Genomic DNA, 24072 nt, shown 5'->3' with positions numbered 1-24072 from the left:
GCCGGGGGCCGGGTTGCTGTCCCTCAGACAACTGGGGGGCCGAAGCCAAAAAATAAATAATTAAATAATTTTTTAAAAAATTAAATAAATAAATAAACCGGGACAAATGTAGGACAAAATTTTCAAATGGTGGGCACTTTTTTTTAAAGAGTGGAGGACAGGTGAAAAAATTTGCTGATTTTTTAAAAAAAATGTTAATATAAATGCATGTTTCTGAGGCTTCTATAGACAAATTGCCCCTGTGCGCGAGAGGCCAAAGGCCCCGGCGGCAATCGGCGACAGGACCGGGCTGGGGCCGGTCCCAAGGCCTCGCTGGGCCGCATCTGGCCCGCGGGCCGCAGGTTGCCTACCCTTGCCATAGACTGCCTGAATCTCTCAGAGCCAAAATGACTACTGAAGCAATACTTTGGGCCCATCATTAGATGTCAGCTCATTGAAAAACACAGTAATGCTTAATAAAATGGAAAGCAATAAAGGAAAAGAGATGGATTGATTACAGTAATTTAAGACCACCTCTTGCTCTGAGTTTGTAGGATCTGAGTAGGACTATTAATAATTAATTAATTAATTAATTAATTTGTTTTATTTATATACCGCTATTCCAAAGATCATAGCGGTGAACAGCAAGTAAGCTAATTAGCAAGTAAGCTAATTTGCCCCCAACAGTCTGGGTACTCATTTTAGCGACCTCGGAAGGATGCAAGCCTGAGTCGAGCTTGGGCCCTTTTGCTGGTCTTGAACTCGCAACCTTGTGGTTTTGAGTGAATGGCTGCAGTGCAGGCATTTAACCACTGCGCCACCAGGGCTCCTAATAGCAGGGTCTGTTGGAGGATAGCCAGTGGTTTGAACATTGGATTATGACTTTGGAGATCAGAGTTCAAATCCCAGCTCAGCCATGTAAACCCACTGGGTCACACTCAGCCCCAGAGGAAGGCAATGACAAAACCCCCTCTGGAGAAACTTGCCAAGAAAACCTGGCATAATGACCTTTCCAAGGTGGAGGCCAGTGGCACTCTCAAGAGAAGGATGCAGGTTAAGCAGAGCCAACAAGACATCAAGTTTATCCCCACTGAATTGGACATGGTGAAAAGGAGGCTGAAGTTGAAAAACAATGAATAGATGCCAGCCCCACTCTTGGTCTACCAGAATGGCACTGCCACTGTCAAATGCTTTCCGGTCTCAGAAACAATTTAGGCTTGCCATAAATTGGAGATGTTTTGAAGCACACAACAAGAACAACATTGGCGGAGCCATTATGTTGTAGTTGTTTGAATGTTGGCCTATGACTATTGTAGTGGTTTGAATCCCTGCTTGGTGACATTGGGCAGGTCACACACTCTTGGCCTCAGAAAACCCTATGACAGGTTTATTTTAAGGTTGCCATAAATCAGAAATGACTTCAAGGCATACAACTTTTTGAAGTCTTCCATTCATAGTCACCATAAATCAAAGCCAGTTTCATGGCACATTAACAAGAGTAACAACAAAACTATTTTGCACCTTCATATTGTTGAGTATTTTGTGTGGTTGTTGTTGTTGTTGTTGTTCTTTCCCCTAGAATTGGGATTCAGAGTGCCCTACAGTCTAAAAACACAGTACAATTAAAAACCTACAAAAGTGACAATTAAAATAGAATTAACTATGCCAATTAAATTCATTTCAGTTCCAGGTTATTAACACAACAAAGTGTGGACTAATGAAATGGAGGTGAATACTTCTGCAAGACACTGTACTTCTATTTCATGGCTAATATTTTCTATGCTGAAAGTGTGGACGGCGGGGGGGGGGGGACATAAAAACATACACTTCATTCTTTTCCTTGCTGTCATCATTGAATCATTGAACTGTGCGTCAGCTGGATTCACTACCATGATTATGTATTGCACAGCAGAGCTGTGACTCACATTGATCCTTCTATAAGTTCAAAGTCTGACTCATCCAGTAGCTGTTAGACATATTGCTACATACAGAGGTCTTGGGGCATGCTACCTCTGCATCCAGGAATACATTTGCCACGGTAGCTCCTTACTCCAAAAAGTGAGCTCTTTTGTATTTGTATGAGAGGAGGGAGTAGATCAGCTCACAATGAACTGCATAATACTTTAAATTGAAAGAGTGGAAAAGTCCCTGCTGAAAAGTCCTTTTTAATCCTGAAGCTTTAATATTTACTTATGCTTTGCTGGTAAAATTTTTCTGATTTCAATAAACAAATTTTGTTTCTCAGTTTACTTCTCCTATGGAAAAATAATGATCCATGGATTCAAACTACAAAATATGGACAACTCCCCTCTACTATAGTTTATTGGATAGCTTACTCTAAACTCAAGGATCTGAGAAGGCAGAACTCCACAATTTAAGCAGGAAAGCTTTCCTGACTCCTACATGATTGTCGGAATGTACCTTGGCCAATTTTTAAAGAGGCAGGTGATCTCTTCTTTTGCATCTGGTAATGTCAAGAAACATGAATTCAATTCTAGATGAACTGGAATCAATTATATCTTTACCAAGCCATACTTTGGGGTTGTGAGTAGGAGTTCCATCTTCTCTGCTCTGAACCTCACCTTCCATTGTTCTCTGGTATTGTCCTTGTTCTTAGCTGCTATAGGTGATGAGTGCTGCCACTGCAATTGTTTGTGGAGCACTGATAGTAGAAGAAGTAGGCAATGGCAGTGTGCTGACAAAAGTACCAAAGTACATTAGTGTAGCAAAGAAGTAGTGATCTCTCAGCTGATGCCTTCACTTCCTTGTACTTCCAGCTTGATTACTCTTTCTTATGTGTAGTCCTACCATTCATCCTGTTAATACTCCTACTACTGAATTTGTTGCATTTTCAGACAGCTGGCTCAGGTATTTTACATATATACATATAGAAATGACACAGCAGCATTTTCAATGGTCGCTATCATGTAGTATATGCTCTAAATCTATGGATTCTGCACCTATGGATTCAACTGTCCATGGCTTTAAAACACTTTTTAAAAAATCCAAAAAGCAAACCTTGGTTTTGCCATTTTATTTATGGGACATCATTTTACTACCCCATGGTACATAATGGGACTTGAGTATCCATGGATTTTGGTATCCACAGAGGGGTCCTTTAAACAAGCCACAGCAGGGCCCACTGTATACAGTTAAAAGTATTTTGATATTGAGTTCAGTAACACTTATGTAGAAGTGCATTTGCAACTGAGATAATTATCTTGCACATTAAATTTGTTTCCTATAAAATAAGAACAAATTTGCATATCTTTCAGACTGGTTATTATGATTTAGGCCTGATACGATATTTAGAAGTGGTTTTGATTTCTTAATCCATAGCAACAGTGATGTCTTACTCTGTCTTCCATTAGTATTTTTTTAGCCAAGACAGTATCATGAACCACTGATGATACTGGGTTTGCCAAGATTTCATTTCTGAGATTGTTTTATGCCTTTATTATAAATGATGAAATGTTGAATTTAAATAATTAGCTTGAATAATTGGTGTCTATAAACTTCAGTAGTTTTTATTGGTACAAAATTACTCAGATTGCTGACAAAAATCTGTCTGCATGTGTCAAAAAGTAAGATTTTTGATCCTGCTTCTTTTCCATGGTTCCCCCCACTCCACAGCATAGATATAGTGTGCTTCTCCCTTCTGGCTGCTCAGTAGGATCAGGGATAGCTGAATCCACCCTCTGGTTAAGCCAGCATGCTTGGATTTAATAGATTTATTCCAACTGAAGACTGAGTTGGCTAATCAAGTTTCACAGTGTGCTTCTTCACCACCTGTTGTGTCAGTACTACCTTTTTGATGACTGCCCTATAAAATGGGTCTGACTTAAATATTTTGGTTTGAAAGGGCTGTAGATTAGACATGCTGTCACTGATTTTATGTCCCCTCAGGATATAGTACTTCCTCTTAACATCATGGTTCCTCTTTTTTCTGTAACTTTGCAAATTCCAGATTAATATTAAGCCTAAGGTTTTGACATGGGATTGCCTCCTTGACATTGCCTTAGCATTCTCTTTTCAGTCCTTCTTCTTTTTTTTTTTTTTTTGAGATGTGTGGGCCCACCCCATTGTTCTTGTTTTCTCTGCCCTCCCCCACCTCACTCTTGCAGAACTCTGAACCAAACTTGAAATTAGGCCAATAAACACATGTGGGCCTAGGGGCACAAGTTGCCCACTCTTACTTCTTCGATACCATAGACCATGGTATCCTTCTGGAACGCCCGAGGAAGTTAGGTATTGGGGGTACTGCACTCCAGTGGCTCCATTCCTACCTCTCGGGCAGATTCCAGATGGTGATGCTGGGGGACAGCTGCTCTTCTAAAAGAGGGCTGACATCTGGCTTCCTTCAGGGTGCCATCCTATCCCCCATTCTGTTTAATATTTACATGAAGCCACTGGGAGAGATAATCTCGAGACATGGGGCGTGGTGTTATCAGTACGCTGATGACACCCAAATTTATTTCTCTATGTCTCCAACTGCTGCAGTGACTAAAGATGGCATCTCTCCTCTGGATGCCTGCCTTGAGTTGGTAATGGGCTGGATGAGGGAAAACAAACTCAAGCTGAATCCAGAGAAAACGGAGGTACTTGCAATAGGTGCCTTAAGTCCAGGGATGGAGATTTGCCAACCAGTCCTGGATGGGGTCACACTTCCCCTAAAGGACGAAGTTTGTAGTTTGGGAGTACTCCTGGACTGATCGCTACAAATGTCATCTCAAGTGGATGCAACAGCCAGGAGTGCTTGGTACCAACTTCGGTTGATACTCCAACTCTGCCCCTACCTGGACCAAAAGGACCTAGAAGCAGTGGTACATGCACTGGTAATCTCTCATCTTGATTTCTGTAACATGGTCTACATGGGGCTGCCCTTTTACTAAGTTCGGAAGCTTCAACTGGTTCAAACCGCGACAGCCAGACTGGTCACCAGTTCATCCAGGTTTGACCATATAACACCTATCTTAAACGCTGAAAACTTAAAAAATAATTTTAAAAAAAATCTCTTCACTGGCAGCCAGTTAGATTCTGGGTGCAATACAAGGTGTTGGTTATTTCCCTTAAAGCCCTACATGCACACTTAGAATAACTGGTAAGAACATGTTAGAACATCAATTAATCAGGCTCACATCGACTTCCCAGAGATCCTTCACAGCAGCTGCTCTGAAATTGTGGAACAATCTCCCGGAAGAGATCCTTCTCATTACCTTCTTGGAGCCGTTTTAGAAGGCACTTAAGACAGATCTCTTACCCACCTGACCTTGTGTAAGAAACACCTCCAGACCATTGTACAAATCTACTCCATTTCCACTTGATGATGAGTTAGTTTTAAGATTAATTGTATTAATTTTTATTGATGTATTTTCTATGTATTTTATTATTGATGTATGGGTTTTAACGGACTGTAATCCCGCCTCGATCCACCTGGGAGAGGTGGGAAAATATAAATATATTATTATTATATTATTATTATTATTATTATTATTATTATTATTACTTTGCGACAAACTAATATTGTGCTACAATATTAGTACTTGAAAGCTCTTAGGTCCAGCACTTGTGATTGTATTGGGAATAATAAACATTAGCCAAAAGACTATTGCCATTGGTGCCATTGGTGTCTCATATTATGTGTGTTTAGATGCATATAATATTATAAATACATTGTTAATTGAGGTGTGGTCCCTCTGGGAGACAGTGGGCTCGATTCCATCTCCCCCCCCCCCCGCAACTCATCTGGAGACTGGATGATATCTAGGATTGGAACCTTCATTGGGTCCCCTGTTGAAGTCATCTTTGTTTTGAGCTGTGAAGCCTACTGAAATATTGGTTGGTTGAGTGCTCTCTGGCTGGTGCTTCAACCTGCCAGCTACAGATTCCCCATTCCTACTCTGGCTGTTTCTAAGTCGACATAAGCCAAGCATCTGGGATTCCACACCTTCATAACTTTCTTACATTTGTTATGGATCCAACTGTGATGTGATGGAATACAAATCTTTGGTGAATTAAAAGTACAACATAGGAAGAATGCTTAGAGATAAATTTTGCTATATTATTTCAGGTAAGATGGAGGATTGTTTTATTACAATGATGCTTAGAGATAAACTCTTCTATCTTACATCAGGTAAAATGGAGGACTGTTTTATTACAACAGTGTGTTTTGCTGCTCACCTATCTTGTAATAACACTGGAAGCGGTACCTATAGATGTAGACAAGACAAAAGTCAAAGAGGAAGAACATGTAGAAAGCGCAAAAGTAGATAATCTGGTAAGTCAATTAATTAAATAATGACCTTTTTTTTGCCAACATCATAATCACATATAATACCATTAACTCGGAACTGATAGTATTTTAAATTAGAAGATATATGCAATAATACTGTTTGTATGTTTCCAGGGACTATGCAACTCCCTTGATACTATAGTTCCTCTTACTATTAGTTTGTTTTAAAGCACAATTCAGAGTGCTTGAAAGCTTAGATCCAGACTGTCTGCTGGACTGTATTTCCCCATAAGAACCTGCCCAGCTGCTGAGATCCTCAGGAAGGGCCCTTCTGTTATACAGCCTTGTCCAGTGGATATGCATGATAAGGGCCTTCTCAGCAGCTGCCGTTAAGCTCTGGAACATCCTTGCTAGGGAGGATAGAATATCCTCTTCTTAGTCCTTCTGTTGGTAGGCAAAATACTTTTTTATTCTGACAGGTTTTTGAAAACTGAATGTTTTTAAAGGAAATATAAAATGCTACCATTTATAATTGTACTGCTTTTAAATTGCATTTTATTTTTAGTTGTTTTTAAAGTTATTAATACTTTTATTCCACTTTAATGTTTTTTTATATCTTATATTTGTTTTAATTCATAAGGTACATTGATTCCTTATTTTGAATGAAACATTGGGATATAAATAAAGGTGGTGATGTTTTATGAGAATGGTGATGCTAATAATTATAATGATGAGGATGGTGCCATATATAGCACTGATGCTCTGTATTGAAATCCTTTTGTATTTGATCTATTTGTTCAATTAATTTATAACCTGCTTTTCTCCCAGCATGGGGCCAAGGCATCTCACAATATAAGTTAAAATAAAATACAGTTTAAATAATGCAAGAGACTGGTAGACTGTGTTATTTTCCAGATGCCAAGCAGTCACTAATTATTAATTTCAGAGGCTGATCACTCTCAGCTGACTCCTGATGTCCTCCAAGGTAGATAGGCTTGAACCTAAGTTTGAAAAAGTTATTTTGTACTACAATTCCAGAATTATCTAGGCAGCATGGCCTCTGCCATGTTAGTGGAGGTACCTTGAATCATAGCTTAAAAACAACAATCTCCCCCCCCCCCCCCCCAGTTTCAACTTCAGCCTGTGTGATGCTCTCGTTTTGTTGCATGTCGTCTGTGAGTGTAGGTCAATTTACGGGGAGCTCAATCTTTAATAAGCGTGAAGGATAGGGTTGCCATAGCGCCGGACCTCCAAACCGGGAAAAATGTAGGACAAAATTTTCAAATGTAGGACACACAAACTGTGTCCTACATTTGAAAATTCTGTCCTACATTTTCCCTGGCGATCGCGGCGGGGAGCGGAGGCCAAGCGGCGAGGGAAAGCCTCCACTTAAGGAGGCTTTCCCTCCCCGCCTGGGCCCCAGGCCTTGGCGATCGGAGGCCAGGATCGGGGCCTTGCCTTGTTCCTGGCCCCCGCAGGGACCAGGAAGGGGGCGAGCAGGCCGGCGGTGATTGCCGCGGCCTATCCTCGTTCCTGGCCCCCGCGGAGGCCAGGAAGGGGGCGAGCAGGCCGGCGGTGATTGCCGCGGCCTAGCCTCGTTCCAGGCCCCCGCGGAGGCCAGGAAGGAGGCGAGGAGGCTGCAGGGAGGCGGGGAGGTTGGCGCGGCTGCGCCCAAGAGGCGCCGCCTCCCTGCAGCCTCCTCCGCCCCAGGCCTCGCTGCCCTCCTTTTCCTCCGCGCGGCCATGCGCAGTGGAGGAGGAGGAGGGCAGCGAGGCCCCAGGGTTGCCCAGCAACCCCGCTGCAACCGGGCTTCTCCCGGTTTTTGGCTGCACCCGTGCCGTGACCGGGCAGGTGCCGCCAAAACCGGGAAAAACCCGGTTGCAACCGGGTTATGGCAACCCTAGTGAAGGAGTCCCATCTAATTCACTATATAAATCTTCAATCTAAGTTTTGCCCTCCTCTAATGCTGCAGTTGCCCAAGGAGGAAAACATCCAAAAATCCATATGTTAAGGCAGAAGAGGATTAAGAAATGACATAAAGACCATAGTTATACTGAAAAGTTAGAAAGGATAATTTGCTTAATTTGTGTATTTTCTTTTTTGATGTTTGTGATTTTGAAATAAGTTAATTTAGGCTTAAATAAAATTTCAATCTTGCTAGGGAGAAAGTATGAAATATAGTTTTAAATTCTGTTAAAACAAAAAATAGTATATGTTTTATCAGTTTTATATATGGTAGATACTAAAGATATGTTTGGAATAACTAAGAGAAATTTTTTTTTCATTTTCTAAAAAAATCTATGTGATAAAGTACCTGTATTACAGGGGATAGGGGTTTATGGTCCTTCCTAAAATTAGACTCCCTTTTCTCTTTGATCCCTCCTGTTATGGGGGGGGGGGGGAATGAAAGATATCACCACTAATCTCCCATTATCTCATTCGGTTTGAGTCTTAAAATTAGCTGATTTCTCTAAGGGAGCAAGAAACAGAGGAAGGGAAATTGTATGTAAAGTATCATATATTTCTTACTACTATATAGGTCTGTTGTATTCCTCTTCTGTGCTGTGTTTAGTAACAGCTTCTTTAAAGAGGCCAGTTAAATAAGGAAGGCAGTTCAAATAGAAGTGAACTTCCCATAAGATGTGTGTATTTGTGCTTAATGCTTGCACTGTGAATACATTTTTGATTTTCATCCTTGAATAACAACAGAGAGCAGTTGTTAGGATTTAGAGTCTCATCAGAGTTAAGGTTCTCAATTAATTTTAAACATCTATTTGAGAAAGAAACACATTGTTCCTCTCTTTCTTCTTTACTGAAATGATATTTATTTTTTTGAAGGATACTGGGCTTTATTATGATGCTTACCTCAGACAAGTGATAGATGTTCTTGAGACAGACAAACATTTCAGAGAGAAACTCCAGACAGCAGACATAGAAGAAATAAAGGTATGTAAAATGACAGCAGGCCTTAATAAATGGAAATGTAAAGTATAGTGATACCGTCATTATTAGAATATGCTGCTAGGTTCTTGCTGATAGGTGGATATAACCTTGGTTCCTGCTTGTCCAGTATTGTTGGATACTTTTCAATTTGTGCAGGATGTGGACAGGGTCCTTGGAAAGGTGACAGCCACTACATGTATACTACACCCTTGCCCTTCCTGGCTTATTAAACAGGGCAGAGCAGGATTGGTGGAGTGGGTAAGGGAAGTAATTAATGCCTCTTTAGAACAAGGCAGGGTCCCAACAGGCCTGGAGGAGACTGTGGTAAAACCTCTTTTGAAAAAAAAAAAAACCTTCCCTGAATCCTATTGTACTACATAATTACAGGCCAATCTCCAACCTTCCATTTCTGGACAAGTTGCTGAAGAGTGAAATGGCTTCCCAACTCCAGGCGTTCTAAGATGAGATGGAGTATCTAGATCCATGTCAATCTGGTTTCAGGTCTGATTATGGGACAGAAACAGCTTTGGTTGCCTTGGTGGATGACCTACTCAGGGAACTAGACAGGGGGAGCGTGTCTCTGTTGGTTTTGCTGAACCTCTCAGTGGCTTTTGATACCATCAAACATGGTATCCTTCTGAATAGCTTCTTTGGGATGGGTCTTGGAGGTACTGTTCTGCATTGGCTCCACTCTTTCCTGGAAGGGTGCTCTCAGAAGGTGGTGCTGGGGGATTCCTATTTGACTCCTTGGCCATTGGCTTGTGGGGTCCCTCAATTCAGTGTTGCCCCCTATGCTTTTTAACATCTACATGAAACTGCTGGGAGAGGTTGTCTGGAGTTTTGGAGTAAGGTGTCTCCTGTACGCTGATGATACCCAGCTCTATCACTCTTTTCCACCTAATTCCAAGGAAGGTGTTCCTCTCCTAAACTGGTGTCTGGCCGCTGTAATGGAAGGCAAACAAATTGAGGCTTAATTCAGACAAGACAGCGGTGCTCCTGGTCACTCAAAAGACAGATCCGGGAATAGGGATTCAGCCTGTGTTAGATGGGGTATTTCTGGATTCAGTGCTGAGCCTGGAAGCCCAAGTATCAGCAGTAAGCAGGAGTGCTTTTGCACAGCGAAGACTTGTGTGCCAGCTGCACCCATTCCTGGAGAAGTCAGATCTGGCCATGGTGGTACATGCCTTGGTTACATCTTGTCTGAATTACTGTAATGCTGCCTTTGAAAAGAGCTCAGAAACTTCAGCTGGCTCAAAGAGCTGCGGCCAGGCTGTTAACTGGACCTGGCTACAGGAAGCATACAACTCCCTAGTTGTGACAGCTCCATTGGTTGCCAGTCCGTCTCTTCCAACTCTATGATTCTATGATTCTATAAAGTGCTCGTCTTGACCTATAAAATGCTATATGGCTTGGGTCCAGGTTATTTGAAGGACCATATCTCCCTGTATGAGCCCACTGGAGTGTTGAGATCATCCGGAGAGGCCCTTCTCTCTGTCCCACCACTCTCTCAGGCACATATGGTGGGAATAAGAGAGAGGGCCTTCTGCTTGCAAGCTCCATCTTTGCTTTCTTTTCAACGGCAGATAAAAACATTTTTATGCCACTAGGCTTTCACATATTGACATGGGTGCTGTTTTGTTTTTGTTTTAAAGAGTTTTACATTTTAAATTTTAATAATGTAATGTTTTAATTATTTGAATTGTTTAAATGTTTTTAAACATTAAACTTAACTTAGACTGTTTAAAATTTTGTTAGCTACCTTGAGTCCCTGTACTGGGAGGAAGTCCAGATATAAATAAATAGAATAACAATACTACTAATAATAGTTACAATCTTAAATTTATCCAGTTGAATCTAATGGTATTTTAAATGCTTAAGCATGCAACATTTGGTTAAAAAAAAAGCTGGGATGCTCTGGTTTCTAACAGGAGCATGCAAAACAATACAAGTGTCATTGAGATTGTTCTTGTACAGAAGCTGAAAACATGAAAAATAAATAGATGACCTTGGTCCATGCATTTGATATTGATACATAATTTGCTGATCTCTCAATTGCTTTATTTGCATATAGTGAATGTCAGGTTCAGGCTAGAAGCTGTTATTTGAATCCAGATCTTAGACAACTATTTTATTACAGCTCAGAACAGAGTTAGAGTGAACAGGAACCTCTCCAGCATGACCAAGATGGGGGGGGGGGGGGAGAGTGTATGGCCATACATCTACTGTATATGTGCATACCTACCGATGTATATAATGAAAACAAACTTTTAAAAGTATACATTGATCCTGAAGTGCATGTTTCTGTTTCCATGTAAGTCAGTGAAAAAGGAACAGTATAGTTGCTTTGAATTTGGGTCCAAAGGAAGCAACGAGATTGTTTACCAGAGTAATGAAGATATTTACATCCTTTGCTATGCTGTAGCTTTGGCTTATTGCCATCCTCCACTGTTTGTGAGCAGTTACCCCCCATCCAAATTTAAATAAGAACTGACCTTCTTCTGTACACCCTCTTGCTGTGTGTATAATGAGTTTGGGTTATTCCCTGCCCTGTATTGCAACCATCTGTGGCATAGTAAGGCAGTCTAACTTGTCTGCCTACATACTGCTTTCTTGTTTAACACACTAGGGTGAACCTAAATCGAAAAGTCAACAGCTGATGTTAAAAAGAGCTAATTTCCCTTCCCCATGGCAATTTCCCCATAGTAAATCTTGCACCAACAGTGGGAAAAACCTTGAAGCTAATGTTAAGTGAGGCTTTGACAAATCACTCTCTCTGGTGGGCAACCTAATCTGGTAAAATCATGTCAAATGCTATTGATGGATTCTGCTGCCAAGAGTTCCAGTTCAATGTGTATATCAGTGTGTATGGCAGCTTAGTCCACAGTAAACTAATGGTTGCATACAAGGAAAATTTCAGCAGGCTTTGCTTGACATGCAGGTAAAAAGCAACACCAGCTGAAATTCTGTCTTCTACACAGCCACTAAAGATACAAGAGCCACCTTCAGTTTTTACTCTGGCAACTCTACTGGTACATCTAGGTTCAGTTACACTTTGCTAGTTATTCATGCTTCAACTTTTAGCAGATATATTGAAGAGTCAGTGGCTTGGTAGATTTGCATCTCTCATATATGTGCCAGAACTATTTGTGATCCAACTATTCCTTGAACTGTGTGAGAATTCCCTGCACAGTTTCTGATTCAGTGTTGGACTAGGACAGGGGTAGGCAACCTTTTTGAGCCGGGGGCCGGGTTGCTGTCCCTCAGACAACTGGGGGGCCGAAGCAGGGGGTGGAGCTTCCACCTCTGGAGGTGGAGCCTCATGCCAGGGGTGGAGCTTCCACCCTCCAGCGGCGGAGCCACACACAAGGGGCGGGGCTTCCACCAAAGCCCTGGAGGAGGAGGAGGAGGAGGAGGGGTGTGCTGACTGATATCATCATCATCATCATCATCATCATCACCACTATCATTGTTAAAGCAGACCTTTCAGCAATAAATGCATCGAAAATACACAGAAATGCACTTTGGAAAGTCACACTGTCTCACCTTCAGAAATAATAAAAATACTGAATTAAAATAAAAAAGCAATAAGAAAAATAATGAAATGAAATAAAAAGCAGTAATAAAACACTGAAATAAAATAAAAAGCAATAATAAACATAATGAAATAAAATAAAAAGCAGGAATAAAATAGTGAAATAAAATAAAAAGCAATAATAAAATACTGAAATAAATTAAAAAGCAATCATAAAAATAATGAAATAAAAGCAATAATAAATTACTGGATAAAATTAAAAAGCAATAATAAAATAATGAAATAAAATAAAATAGCAGTAATAAAAATACTGAAATAAAATAAAAAAGCAATAATATAATACTGAAATAAAATAAAAAAGCAATAATAAAAATACTGAAATAAAATAAAAAGCAAGAATAAAATACTGAAATAAAATAAAAAAGAAATAAAAATACTGAAATAAAATAAAAAAGCAATAAGAAAATACTGGATAAAATTAAAAAGCAATACTAAAATAATGAAATAAAATAAAAAAGCAATAATAAAAATACAGAAATAAAATAAGAAGCAAGAATAAAATACTGAAATAAAATAAAAAAGCAATAAGAAAATACTGGATAAAATTAAAAAGCAATACTAAAATAATGAAATAAAATAAAAAAGCAATAATAAAAATACTGAAATAAAATAAGAAGCAAGAATAAAAATACTGAAATAAAAAAAAACAAAAATAAGTATTGTATATTTTAAAAAATTAATAAAAAAAACCCCAAGGCAGACCTGAAAAGTCTCACCTTTCCAATTCCTCCTCCTCCGCTTTCTCATCCTCCTCCTCCTCCTCTTTTTCATCCTCCTTCTCCTCCGCTTTCTCATCCTCCTCCTCCTCCTCTTTTTCATCCTCCTTCTCCTCCGCTTTCTCATCCTCCTCCTCCTCCTCTTTTTCATCCTCCTCCTCCTCCGCTTTCTCATCCTCCTCCTCCTCCTCTTTTTCATCCTCCTTCTCCTCCGCTTTCTCATCCTCCTCCTCCTCCTCTTTTTCATCCTCCTTCTCCTCCGCTTTCTCATCCTCCTCCTCCTCCTCTTTTTCATCCTCCTTCTCCTCCGCTTTCTCATCCTCCTCCTCTTGCTCCTTCCCGGTCTGAGCGGAGCCTAGGCCCCAGGCAGGTCAGGGGGGAAAGCCAGCAAGGCTGCTGGCTTCTCTCTCGGCCTCAGTGGAGCCTAAGCCCCAGGCAGGCCGGGGGGGGGGGGGCAGCCAGCGGCCCCGCTGGCTTCTCCCTCGGCCTGAACGGAGCCATGGCCCCATCCAGGCCGAGAGGGAAGCCAGCGGCGACGCCAGCTTCTCCCTCGGCCTGAGTGGAGCCTAGGCCCCAGGCAGGCCGGGGGGGGGGGGGGGAAGCCAGCGGCCCCGCTGGCTTCTCCCTCGGCCTGAACGGAGCCATGGCCCCATCCAGGCCCAGAGGGAAGCCAGCGGCGATGCCAGCTTCTCCCTCGGCCTGAGTGGAGCCTAGGCCCCAGGCAGGCCGGGGGGGGGGGGGGGAAGCCAGCGGCCCCGCTGGCTTCTCCCTCGGCCTGAACGGAGCCAGGGCCCCATCCACGCCCAGAGGGAAGCCAGCGGCGACGCCAGCTTCTCCCTCGGCCTGAGTGGAGCCTAGGCCCCAGGCAGGCCGGGGGGGGAAGCCAGCGGCCCCGCTGGCTTCTCCCTCGGCCTGAACGGAGCCAGGGCCCCATCCAGGCCCAGAGGGAAGCCAGCGGCGACGCCGGCTTCTCCCTCGGCCTGAGTGGAGCCTAGGCCCCATCCAGGCCGAGAGGGAAGCCAGCGGCAGCGGGGAGGCGGGGAAGGTGGCGCGGCGGCGCGCAGGAGGCACCGCCTCCACCTTCGCCTCTTCCGCCCCAGACCTCACTGCCCTCCTTTTCCTTCGCCTCCTCCGCATGGCCATGCGTGGTGGAGGAGGAGGATGGCAGCGAGGCACCCGCGGCCTGATTTCGGCGGCGATTTCGGCGGCAGGAGGGACCGGGGGCCGGCGGAAAGGCGCCCGCGGGCCGGATCCGGCCCGCGGGCCGCAGGTTGCCGACCCCTGGACTAGGACTTCAGGACACCAGGATTTGAATACCTGCTGAGCCATGGAAACCCAATGGATGAGCTTGTATGAGGAAGGCAGTAGCAAATCTTGGAATAGTTCTTGCCAGGAAACCTCAAGGATAGGGTCACCATAAGTCAACATCAACTTGAAGGTTCATAACAATATGAATGCTATGTTTTTTATCTGAGCCTTTCTTAGCTGCCCACCCTCATGCCCAGGATATTTCCTTCCATTAACAACATGCCATTTTTGATATTGTGACATTCTTCAGCATTTGTCTCTTGAATATGCAGAACTCATAGACTGAACAGTAAATTTTAGATCAGAAACTGTGATATCTATCATTCTTTGTTTGTTTTAACAGAGTGGAAAGTTAAGCAAAGAACTAGATTTAGTTAGTCATCATGTAAGAACAAAGCTGGATGAACTGAAAAGACAAGAGGTTGCAAGATTAAGGATGTTAATTAAAGCCAAGATTGATTCATTTCAAGGTAAGAACACACAGGAAAAGATGGGCAAGAATTGACTGAGCAAAGGGCTGGCATCTGATATAAACAATTATATTTGTCTCTCATATTACCAATAGCAAAGTGAGACCAAAAGGTGCAAGTAGTTCTGTTCTTTTCCTTGACCTCATTACACTTTCCTGTCCTTTTGAAGAATCAGGGTGAACAAGAGAAACTGGCTCCAAGGAAACAAGAGACACAGGATAAATGATTTGTTATTTTGAGGTTAAAGAAAGAGACATGCCAGTTAGAATGTTTATGTTTAAATTGTCAGACATTTTGTTGGTCCAGTTCTCTGGAGCAGGTTTTATGGGTGCATGGTGGCCTCTGGCAAGGAGGGGGGCTTTCTTCCCTTTCTGATTCTGGGGATAGACCCCTTGTGGATCCAGGCTATATGTTGCTTTTTATGCAATTGAAATACTTACCAGAACAGTACCATTTTTTAAAATGCAGCATTACTCTGGCTGGTGTAGTTTTTCATACAGATGTAGCACAGAGAGTACGGAAAAGGAAAACGTTATACAAGATGATGTAGATAAATGGCTCAGTGCAGCGTTTGAAATGCTTGCATTTTCTAGTATCAGTAAATTATTCTTCTGGAAGATGGAAGGCCAGCCGTTTTGAAGGGAGATCACATTATCTATAGAATACTTTTATGCTTTTTTCTAAAGCATTCCAGACCAGCTCACTTATAGATTTTTCCCTTTGTCTTGCTTTCATTGTTCCCACACCTACCAGCCAATCTGAATAGCTCTACATCAGAACATACCAACATTTTGTATGCCACTACTCAGCCAACATTCAGAAGATTCAAGTGAGGACCCAGAGAAAAAGACACCTTAGCCAGATTTCGGTTGGCCCTCTGTGCTACAGGCTTGCACAGCAGTGATGAGGGAAGGGAGAGAAAATTGCCATCTACCAGCTGCCTATTTCTCCAATGCTTTATTTCCTTTATGGTGGCTGAGCATTTGACCTTTTTCTTCTTGCCACCACTGCATACACCAGTGTAATTACACTTGCATAGTGCAGTGACAGGATTCTAGCCCAACATTGTTGTGAAAGGGCTAAAACTATGCTTTCCTCCCCTTCTAAGCAGACTTTTAAATAGCAATATTTTTAAAAATTATAAATAGGACTAAAGCATTCATTTCCATTTACCTGATGGTGCAGTAGTTAAATGCCAGTACTGCAGCCCCTTACTCACAAACCACAAAGTTGTGAGTTCAGTACCATCCAGGGGCTCAGGGTCGACTCAGCCTTGCATCCTTCTGAGGTCATTAAAATGAGTACCCAGCTTGTTGGGGACAATTGGCGTACACATTTTAAACTGCTTGGGGAGTGCTTAAGTGCACTGATAAGTGGTATAGAAATGCACTTGCTATTGTTATTCCTGGCTAGCAGTGTCCCTGTTTCTGGCCTGCAGTTAGTCATCTTTAGAACACACTGTGATAAAAACCACTTGCAGTATAACAGACTTCTTATATCCTATGAAGGAATGAACTTCATATGTGTACAGAAGTGGGATTCTTTCATTCACTAGATGGTTTGGCTGACAACTCCCAGAAGCCATACCCAGCATAGTCAGTGGTAAGGGATTGGATCAGTGATTTGGGAAGATGTAGTTCAGAACAATTGAATTATGATTAGCCCTCCACCACTGGGAAACACCACATTTGCAAGCAGAAAACTATATGCAGTAATCTACATAGGAACTGTGTGCTGCATGGATATTTTTTCTGTGTAACAATTGTGGCATAGTATGGAAAAACATGGGATGTTCTATAGTATTTCCTGCTTAAGGTTTCTCCCATTCAGCCCAGCAGAATTCTGACCTCTTTCAAACAGATTGGGTTACAGTCTGTTCGAAATAATCAGGGTTTCTGTACATGCAATATTGCTGAGAATACAGTGGACCCTTGTTATACGCTGGGGTTTGGTTCCAAGATCTCCCGTGTATAACAAAATCCGTGTATGCTCAAGTCTCATTACATATAATGACATAGCAAAATGGTGTCCCTTATAAAAAATGGAAAATCAAGGTAAATTTATACTTTTTTGGTACATTTTCAAACCGTGTATGCTTAAATCCGTGTATAAAAAATCAGTGTATAAGAAGGGCCGACTGTAGTTAAAAGCCAGAGAGCAAGCAATCCTTACTCCTCCTCATGGGTGTGAATTTCTCCTTTTAATCTCAGCACTATAGCTAAAGTTAAGCACACTCTCATATAGAATCTTATAGCATTAACAAATAAGCCGGTTTACCTCTTCTGGCTTAAATGCAGGATCCGAGATGCCCCCGGATGTTAGCATACCTATATTGCTGCCGATCTAGCCAGGATCCGCTGCCCAGATGCATACCAGGTCGAAGCCTTGCTCAGCCTGCATTGTTTTTTTAAGTCAGGGAGGTTCTGACTTCAAAAATTGGCTGGCTGAGCAAGGCTTCGACCAGGGATGCATCTGGGTGGCAGCATCCCAGCTAGATGAGTGGCGATTTAGGTATGATAACATCCAGGAGCATCCAAGATCCTGAATTCAAGCTGGAAGAGGTAAGACGGCTTATTTGTTAATGTGATAAGGTCCTTATTCAATCTGCTGCCCTTTTTTAATTATTTCCTTTCCAGGTAGCCAGTCCTTGGATTCTGGACATCATCAAGCTGTTTTTAGTTCTTTTTAATTTTAAACTTTAAATACTTCTATATAATTCAGTAATTGCCCAGGAGTATGTAACCATAATAACTTGTATGAATAGGTGATCCTATTTAGTTTCAAAACTGGTAATCAGCCCATCACCCAAGCTTGGTATTAGGATGAATGATAAATTCCCAAATGCATGTTTTATGTATCTACTGTACTATACATTTTAATTTTGTGTCTATTGAAATTACAGTGTAATACAGAGCCATTAGGCAGAGTGAGACAGCAGTCACAGGTTTGGATCCTGGAAGAATGTGGACTCATATGCCTTGATTGCTTCTCCTGAGCTGCCCCTATTAAGAGGATGGGAATGCTACAGCCATTTCCATCCCTTAATCCTGATGGAGCAGGTCAGCTGCTGTAGCAAACTAACAGCATGCTTGCTTCTCATCCAGCCAGTTTTTGCCAATATATTCTTGAGATTGTTGTTGGGAAAGTGTACATTGAAGCAAGCATGAGGCTTATTTATGTCTTGTTCTAGTCACAGAACACATGGTTGAATCTACTGTCATTGCAGCATTTGTTTGAGCAAGCAGTGAGGAGGTGCCAGCCATAGCAATGAAAAAGAGTGGTAAGGCAATGAAAGAATGACAGATTCTGAAGGACTGTGCTAGCTTGCTGCTTCAGGCGTGCTGGAGATTCCGCCACCAATGGTGAAAGAATCTATTTAGTTTTTGTACAGTCCATGGAGATAGCAGCCACATTATATCCTTCTCGTCAAACAGCATGAAGTTTTGGCCTGAATCCCTACATAAACATTTTTACCATTGTGACCTTTTGAGTGGTGGCATTTATAAAATATTGTATAAAGTTTAAATGCTATCCCTGAGATTTTCCTGTGATTGCGACTTATGTGTGTTGTGTTTTTAAAAATATGCTTTGACTTCTGTACAGTGTTTCATGCATCATATGTATTTAATAAATATAGTTTCAATGATTCTCTCTTTGTGGGGGTTGTTTTCAGATTCTGGCATAGACCATCAAGCTCTTCTCAAACAGTTTGAGCATCTGAACCACCACAACCCTCATACTTTTGAAGCTAAAGATTTAGATATGCTAATCAGAACTGTAAGTGCTGAGCAGATATTTTTCTGAAGGTTTGCTTGCTCTTTTCCCTGTGTGTTTCGACAGTGGAACCTCCCATTTTCCATGCCCTGTCTCCATTTTGAATAACTTTCATAGTTACTGTAGGAGTCATAATCTAAGAATCCCAGTTGGCTCTGTAATGTAATATTGTGCGACAGAAAACATTTTTGTGCATTTTAAAACAGTCTGTTTATTTTTCTTTTGGTGCCGCATGTAACATACATTCTGATGCCAATATAAGCAGCCCTAAGTTTCTCCAGTGCCTTTAAATGCTCTTTTGACCTGTGCCAGCTAATGCTCTTACATGCTTTCTTTTCTGACTTCTTTAACTTGGTGAGTTTCTGTATATGTCTGCATGTGTATTATGCACGTGATGTCAAGCCATCAAACAATTTTGGTTGATTAATTATCTGTCTTTTAACCAACTGCCTGATTACATTAAAATGTATTTGCATATTATTAAAGCTTATCTCTTTCATGATATTAAAATCTAAGCTACCAGTTAAAAAAAAAGACTGTGATTCAAATTAAGTTAGCATAGCCAAAATAGTCTTATAATATAAACAGGTCTGTTCCTGATTAAAATTGCTGTTCCATAGATCACTCAGTTGAAGCATTAGTTAATTGATCTGCCAATCAAAGCTTAATGGTCTGTTTTCTTTTTAAAAATAAGTTCTTTAGATATATACACAACCCTTTCTTGTGGGCTTAAAGCATGTAATAGTATTGCCAGATGTGAAAGACACCAAATTTGTCTGTGCCCTGATTTTTTAAAAACTGGGTAAGACAGCTGGAAGGACAAAACTATTTAGTTAAATACTTGGCATTTCTATACTACTTGAGGCTTTTCAAAGTGTGGCAAATAGATTATCTCAGTAGGAGTTAGGGCTATTTTTGCCTTCTTGCAAATGGAAAGGACAGAGGCTGAGAATATAGTGAGTGCGTAGCTCCCCCTATTGAGTTCAGTGATATTTTTGCAGGGATACTGTATTTTGAAATGTAATTTGTTTTCTTCTTACAGTTCTGACTGTAAGTCACAACAAACCTAAGTACCCACTGCTGTTAATGCTACTGTGGCATCCTCTGTCACTCTTTCATTCTTTCCTGTTAGCTGCTATGTGACGTTAAATTACTATGGAAGCTACCAGAATTCCATGAAGATTCATAATTTATACTAAATTAACAATAAGTCTTATGCTTTGTCTAAAAGCTAATTACTGGTATGTGTTCAGGAAAAAAAAGTAGTACAGGCTCCCTAGGTGTGTACTGGTATAATCCCTGGAAAACTAGCATCTCATGTTATGAACAAGAACTTTTTATTTGTAGTCTCAGCGCCTCACACAGTTGGGTATTGCACCTGCATAAATCCATTCACAGAACATTCCAAAATTTAGTAGCTTTCTGCAGGAACCTCACCTCTTTGGATGCCAGCATAAATAGTGCCAAGAGCAACCCTCAGTTCCTTTTTGTCCATCATGCTGTTCATCTGGGATAGTTTCAGATGTTTAGCCTTGCCTTCTTTTTTATCTCTTTTAATTCTTCTTCTACATGCTTTACCTCATTTTTTTAAAAAAAATAGTTATTGGAGAGTAGTAATTGTTAGCCCCTTTCCCTGCTTCTCTTTTCCTGACTTGTCAGCCTCTACAGATCTGTGTCGATCTGTAAAAATTGTCCACAGCCCAACCAAACATGATTCTTCTGTCCAGGGGAACAGCCAGATCTGCACCTTCCATGCAGCCATTGGAGGCTTATAGCAGCCAAGATACAGCCTAGGCTCCATGAAGATTCATTCTCATACAGCCTAAGTCTGGTAGGGGACAAAGGAGAAGTTCTGTGGACTCAACAGCACTTCAGAAGAACAAGAGATGGGCTAAAGTTAAGGGGAAGGGGAAAATTGGACCAACCTCAGTACTGAGTTTTCTTGGCCCAGCATTGATTTGCAACTTTGTCCAGTATTAGTAAGGTCACTTAAGTTGAAGATCAGTCAGTCCAGGGAGTTCCCCATGTAGCACACATCCAGAATGACCAGCTTTCTGTGGAACAGTGGAACCACTACCCCACTGGCTCTGAGCTTTTAGGAGAACCATTTTTAGGTGTGCCAGCTGCCTCTCCTCTCTCCTCAGCCACCTGCCCTCCCACCTCACTGTCGGTTCCATTCCTCAAGGCAGTCTCATATGCTACACAGCCGTAGCTGTGATTCAATGGTTCAGTGTCACTAGCCATCACTGGATCAAGACCTGTCTTGACCAAGTGGGTGCATATGCCCTGGAGTTGCTACAACACCAACAATATCGTTCTGGCTTGGACTGGCCTTGGTACTCTCCCTGGTATTGTGAACTTCATCTGGGTTTGGATTCACCTGCCTCTAACTGCTATGTTTATGAACCACCTTGGATGGAGTCACTGCATGATGATTTGCTGGCTCCATCACATGAGACTCACTACTAACTGCCCAGATTATTGACACTGATCCCTTAGTTCTATGCCAAATATCACAATATCTACCAGTCCAAGCATTGGTACTGGTTTAGGTCATAGAATCATAGAGTTGGAAGAGACCGCATGGGCCATCCAGTCCAACCCCCTGCCATGCAGGAAATCCAATCAAAGCATTCCCAATAGATGGCCATCTAGCCTCTGCTTAAAGACCTCCAAGGAAGGAGACTCCACTACACTCCGAGGGAGTGTGTTCCACTGTCGAACAGCCCGTACTGTCAGGAAGTTCTTCCTAATGTTGAGGTGGAATCTCTTTTCCTGCAGCTTGCATCCATTGTTCCGGGTCCTGTTCTCTGGAGCAGCAGAAAACAAGCTTGTTTCCTCCTCAATATAACATCCTTTCAAATATTTAAACAGGGCTATCATAGCACCTCTTAACCTTCTCTTCTCCAGGCTAAACATCCCCAGCTCTCTGAGTCGTTCCTCATAGGGCAAGGTTTCCAGACCTTTCACCATTTTAGTCGCCCTCCTTTGGACACGCTCCAGTTTCTCAATGTCCTTTTTTAATCGTGGTGCCCAGAACTGGACACAATATTCCAGGTGGGGCCTGACCAAGGCAGAATACAGTGGCACTATTACTTCTCTTGATCTAGACACTATACTTTTATTGATGCAGCCTAAAATTGCATTGACCTTTATAGCTGCCGCATCGCACTGTTGACTCATGTTCAACTTGTGGTCAACTTGGACTCCCAGATCTCTTTCACATGTACTTTCATTCAGCCAGGTGTCCCCCATCCTATATCTGTGCATTTCATTTTTCTGTCCTAAGTGCAGTACCTTACATTTCTCTGTGTTGAATTTTATTTTGTTAGCTTTGGCCCAGCTTTCTAGTCTATTCAGATCATTTTGAATGTTGATCCTGTCATCTGGAGTACAGTATTAGCTATTCCTCCTAATTTGGTGTCATCTGCAAATTTGATAAATATGCTCCCAATTTTGTCAGAGTCCTGTGGGACCCCACTGGTCACTTCTCTCCAGGATGAAAAGATGCCATTGTTGAGCACCCTTTGGGTTCGGCCGGTCAACCAATTCCAAATCCATGTAAAAGTTACTTTGTCTAGCCCACATTTTACAAGCTTGTTTGCAAGAATGTCATGGGGAACCTTGTCAAAGGCCTTACGGAAATACTATATCCACAACATTCCCTTCAGCTACCAAGCTGGTAATTTTATCAAAGAAAGAGGTCAGATTTGTCTGGCATGACTTGTTTCTCTGAAACCCATGTTGACTTCTTGTGATTATGGCATTGCCTTCTAGATGTTCACGGACTCTCTGTTTAATGATCTGCTCCAGAATCTTTCCTGGTATTGATGTCAGACTAACTGGACGATAATTGTTGGGATCCTCTTTTTTCCCTTTTTTGAAGATGGGGACAAGGTTTGCCTCCTCCAGTCTGCTGGGATTTCTCCTGCTTCCCAGGAGTTTTCAGATATGATTGCCAATGGCTCCGATATTACATTTGCCAGTTCTTTTAATACCCTTGGATGTAGTTCATCTGGTCCTGGAGATTTAAATTCATTTAGATTAACAAGGTATTCCTCTACTATCTCTTTACTTATTTTGTGCTGAAATTCCCCTATTCTGTCCTCTGCTTCATTTTCCTCAGATCGTAATGTCTTGTGTCTCTTCTGTCTGTTAGACTGGGACACATCAGTCCTGGTCCAGGTCATGGACCTCTCCCTCAGCTTCCTTTCACCCTCAGCAAATGTTTCCAGTGGCTATGGTATCAAGGCCTCCAGGCCAGCTCACTGATCTGGTACCAGTAACCACAGTTGTCACATCATCAGACTGGGGAACTGTTTCAGCTACAGTCTTCCTACTGCCAGACCGGGAAGTGGCTTCTACATTGAAACCTCATCCTCCACACCAGGAAGATAATTTAGCAACTCCGTTTGTACTGGAATCACTGGCTATGCTATAGACACAGCTGTCTGTTTCTTATCTCCATCTGGGCTTGACTGAGTTACCCAACACTTGATACCAGCTTCCTTGAATCTTTGGGGCATGAGGGTGAGGGTGTAGTTGGCCAGTGTCCCCTTCACCCCTTCTCGCACAAATGAGGTTGGTGACATCACACCTGTCAGCGACTGAAGATCTTTGCCCATATGTGGAGCTAATCAGAAGGATGGTGAACCTGCTGGCCCTGGAGATTAAGAATCAGCCCACCTTTCTGCTGATATTGATGTACAGGGTTCTACACTGGCCATGTTTCTCCTTATATCAGCTGTATTAGACCTCATGAAACAATCTTGGTCTAAACCTTCATTGGTCTTCCTGTGACAGCAAGGCATCTTGAGAGTCCCTACAAGGTGCATCAGGCAAGGATCTCCTTCCTTTTTACCTACCTAGTCCCCAGCTCAAACATACTAGAGGCCTCTTTGTCTACATCCTCCTGTAAATTCAGTCCACTCTACCGGACAGGGAAGGGCACTGCCTTGACATGTTTGGGAGATGGTTCTATTAGTGTGTGGTACTGGCAATCCGAGTAACCAAATACCAAGCCTGCATGGTGAAGTATCAGCAGTTTCTCTGGTAAAA

At 42.1% G+C, this 24072-nt stretch overlaps 1 protein-coding gene across 2 annotated transcripts in view; it reads left to right on the top strand.

Annotated features, from left to right (window-relative positions):
- The window catches only part of NUCB2 (nucleobindin 2), a 55839-nt gene that overhangs the window by 13316 nt on the left and 18451 nt on the right, over window positions 1-24072 (top strand). For both annotated transcript variants that reach the window (XM_089521069.1, XM_089521070.1), the window contains exons 2-5: window positions 6113-6256; window positions 9050-9157; window positions 15114-15240; window positions 18914-19017. In XM_089521069.1, the coding sequence (XP_089377195.1) occupies window positions 6113-6256; window positions 9050-9157; window positions 15114-15240; window positions 18914-19017 (483 nt within the window). The remainder of the gene's footprint in view (window positions 1-6112; window positions 6257-9049; window positions 9158-15113; window positions 15241-18913; window positions 19018-24072) is intronic.

This window comes from Sceloporus occidentalis, unplaced genomic scaffold (genome assembly GCF_023333645.1).
Source record: "Sceloporus occidentalis isolate IW3139 unplaced genomic scaffold, rSceOcc1.0.p SCAF_4, whole genome shotgun sequence".
Taxonomy (NCBI): Eukaryota; Metazoa; Chordata; class Lepidosauria; order Squamata; family Phrynosomatidae; genus Sceloporus; species Sceloporus occidentalis.
Note: the sequence above shows the minus strand (reverse complement) of the source record. Positions and strands in the feature narration are given on the sequence as shown.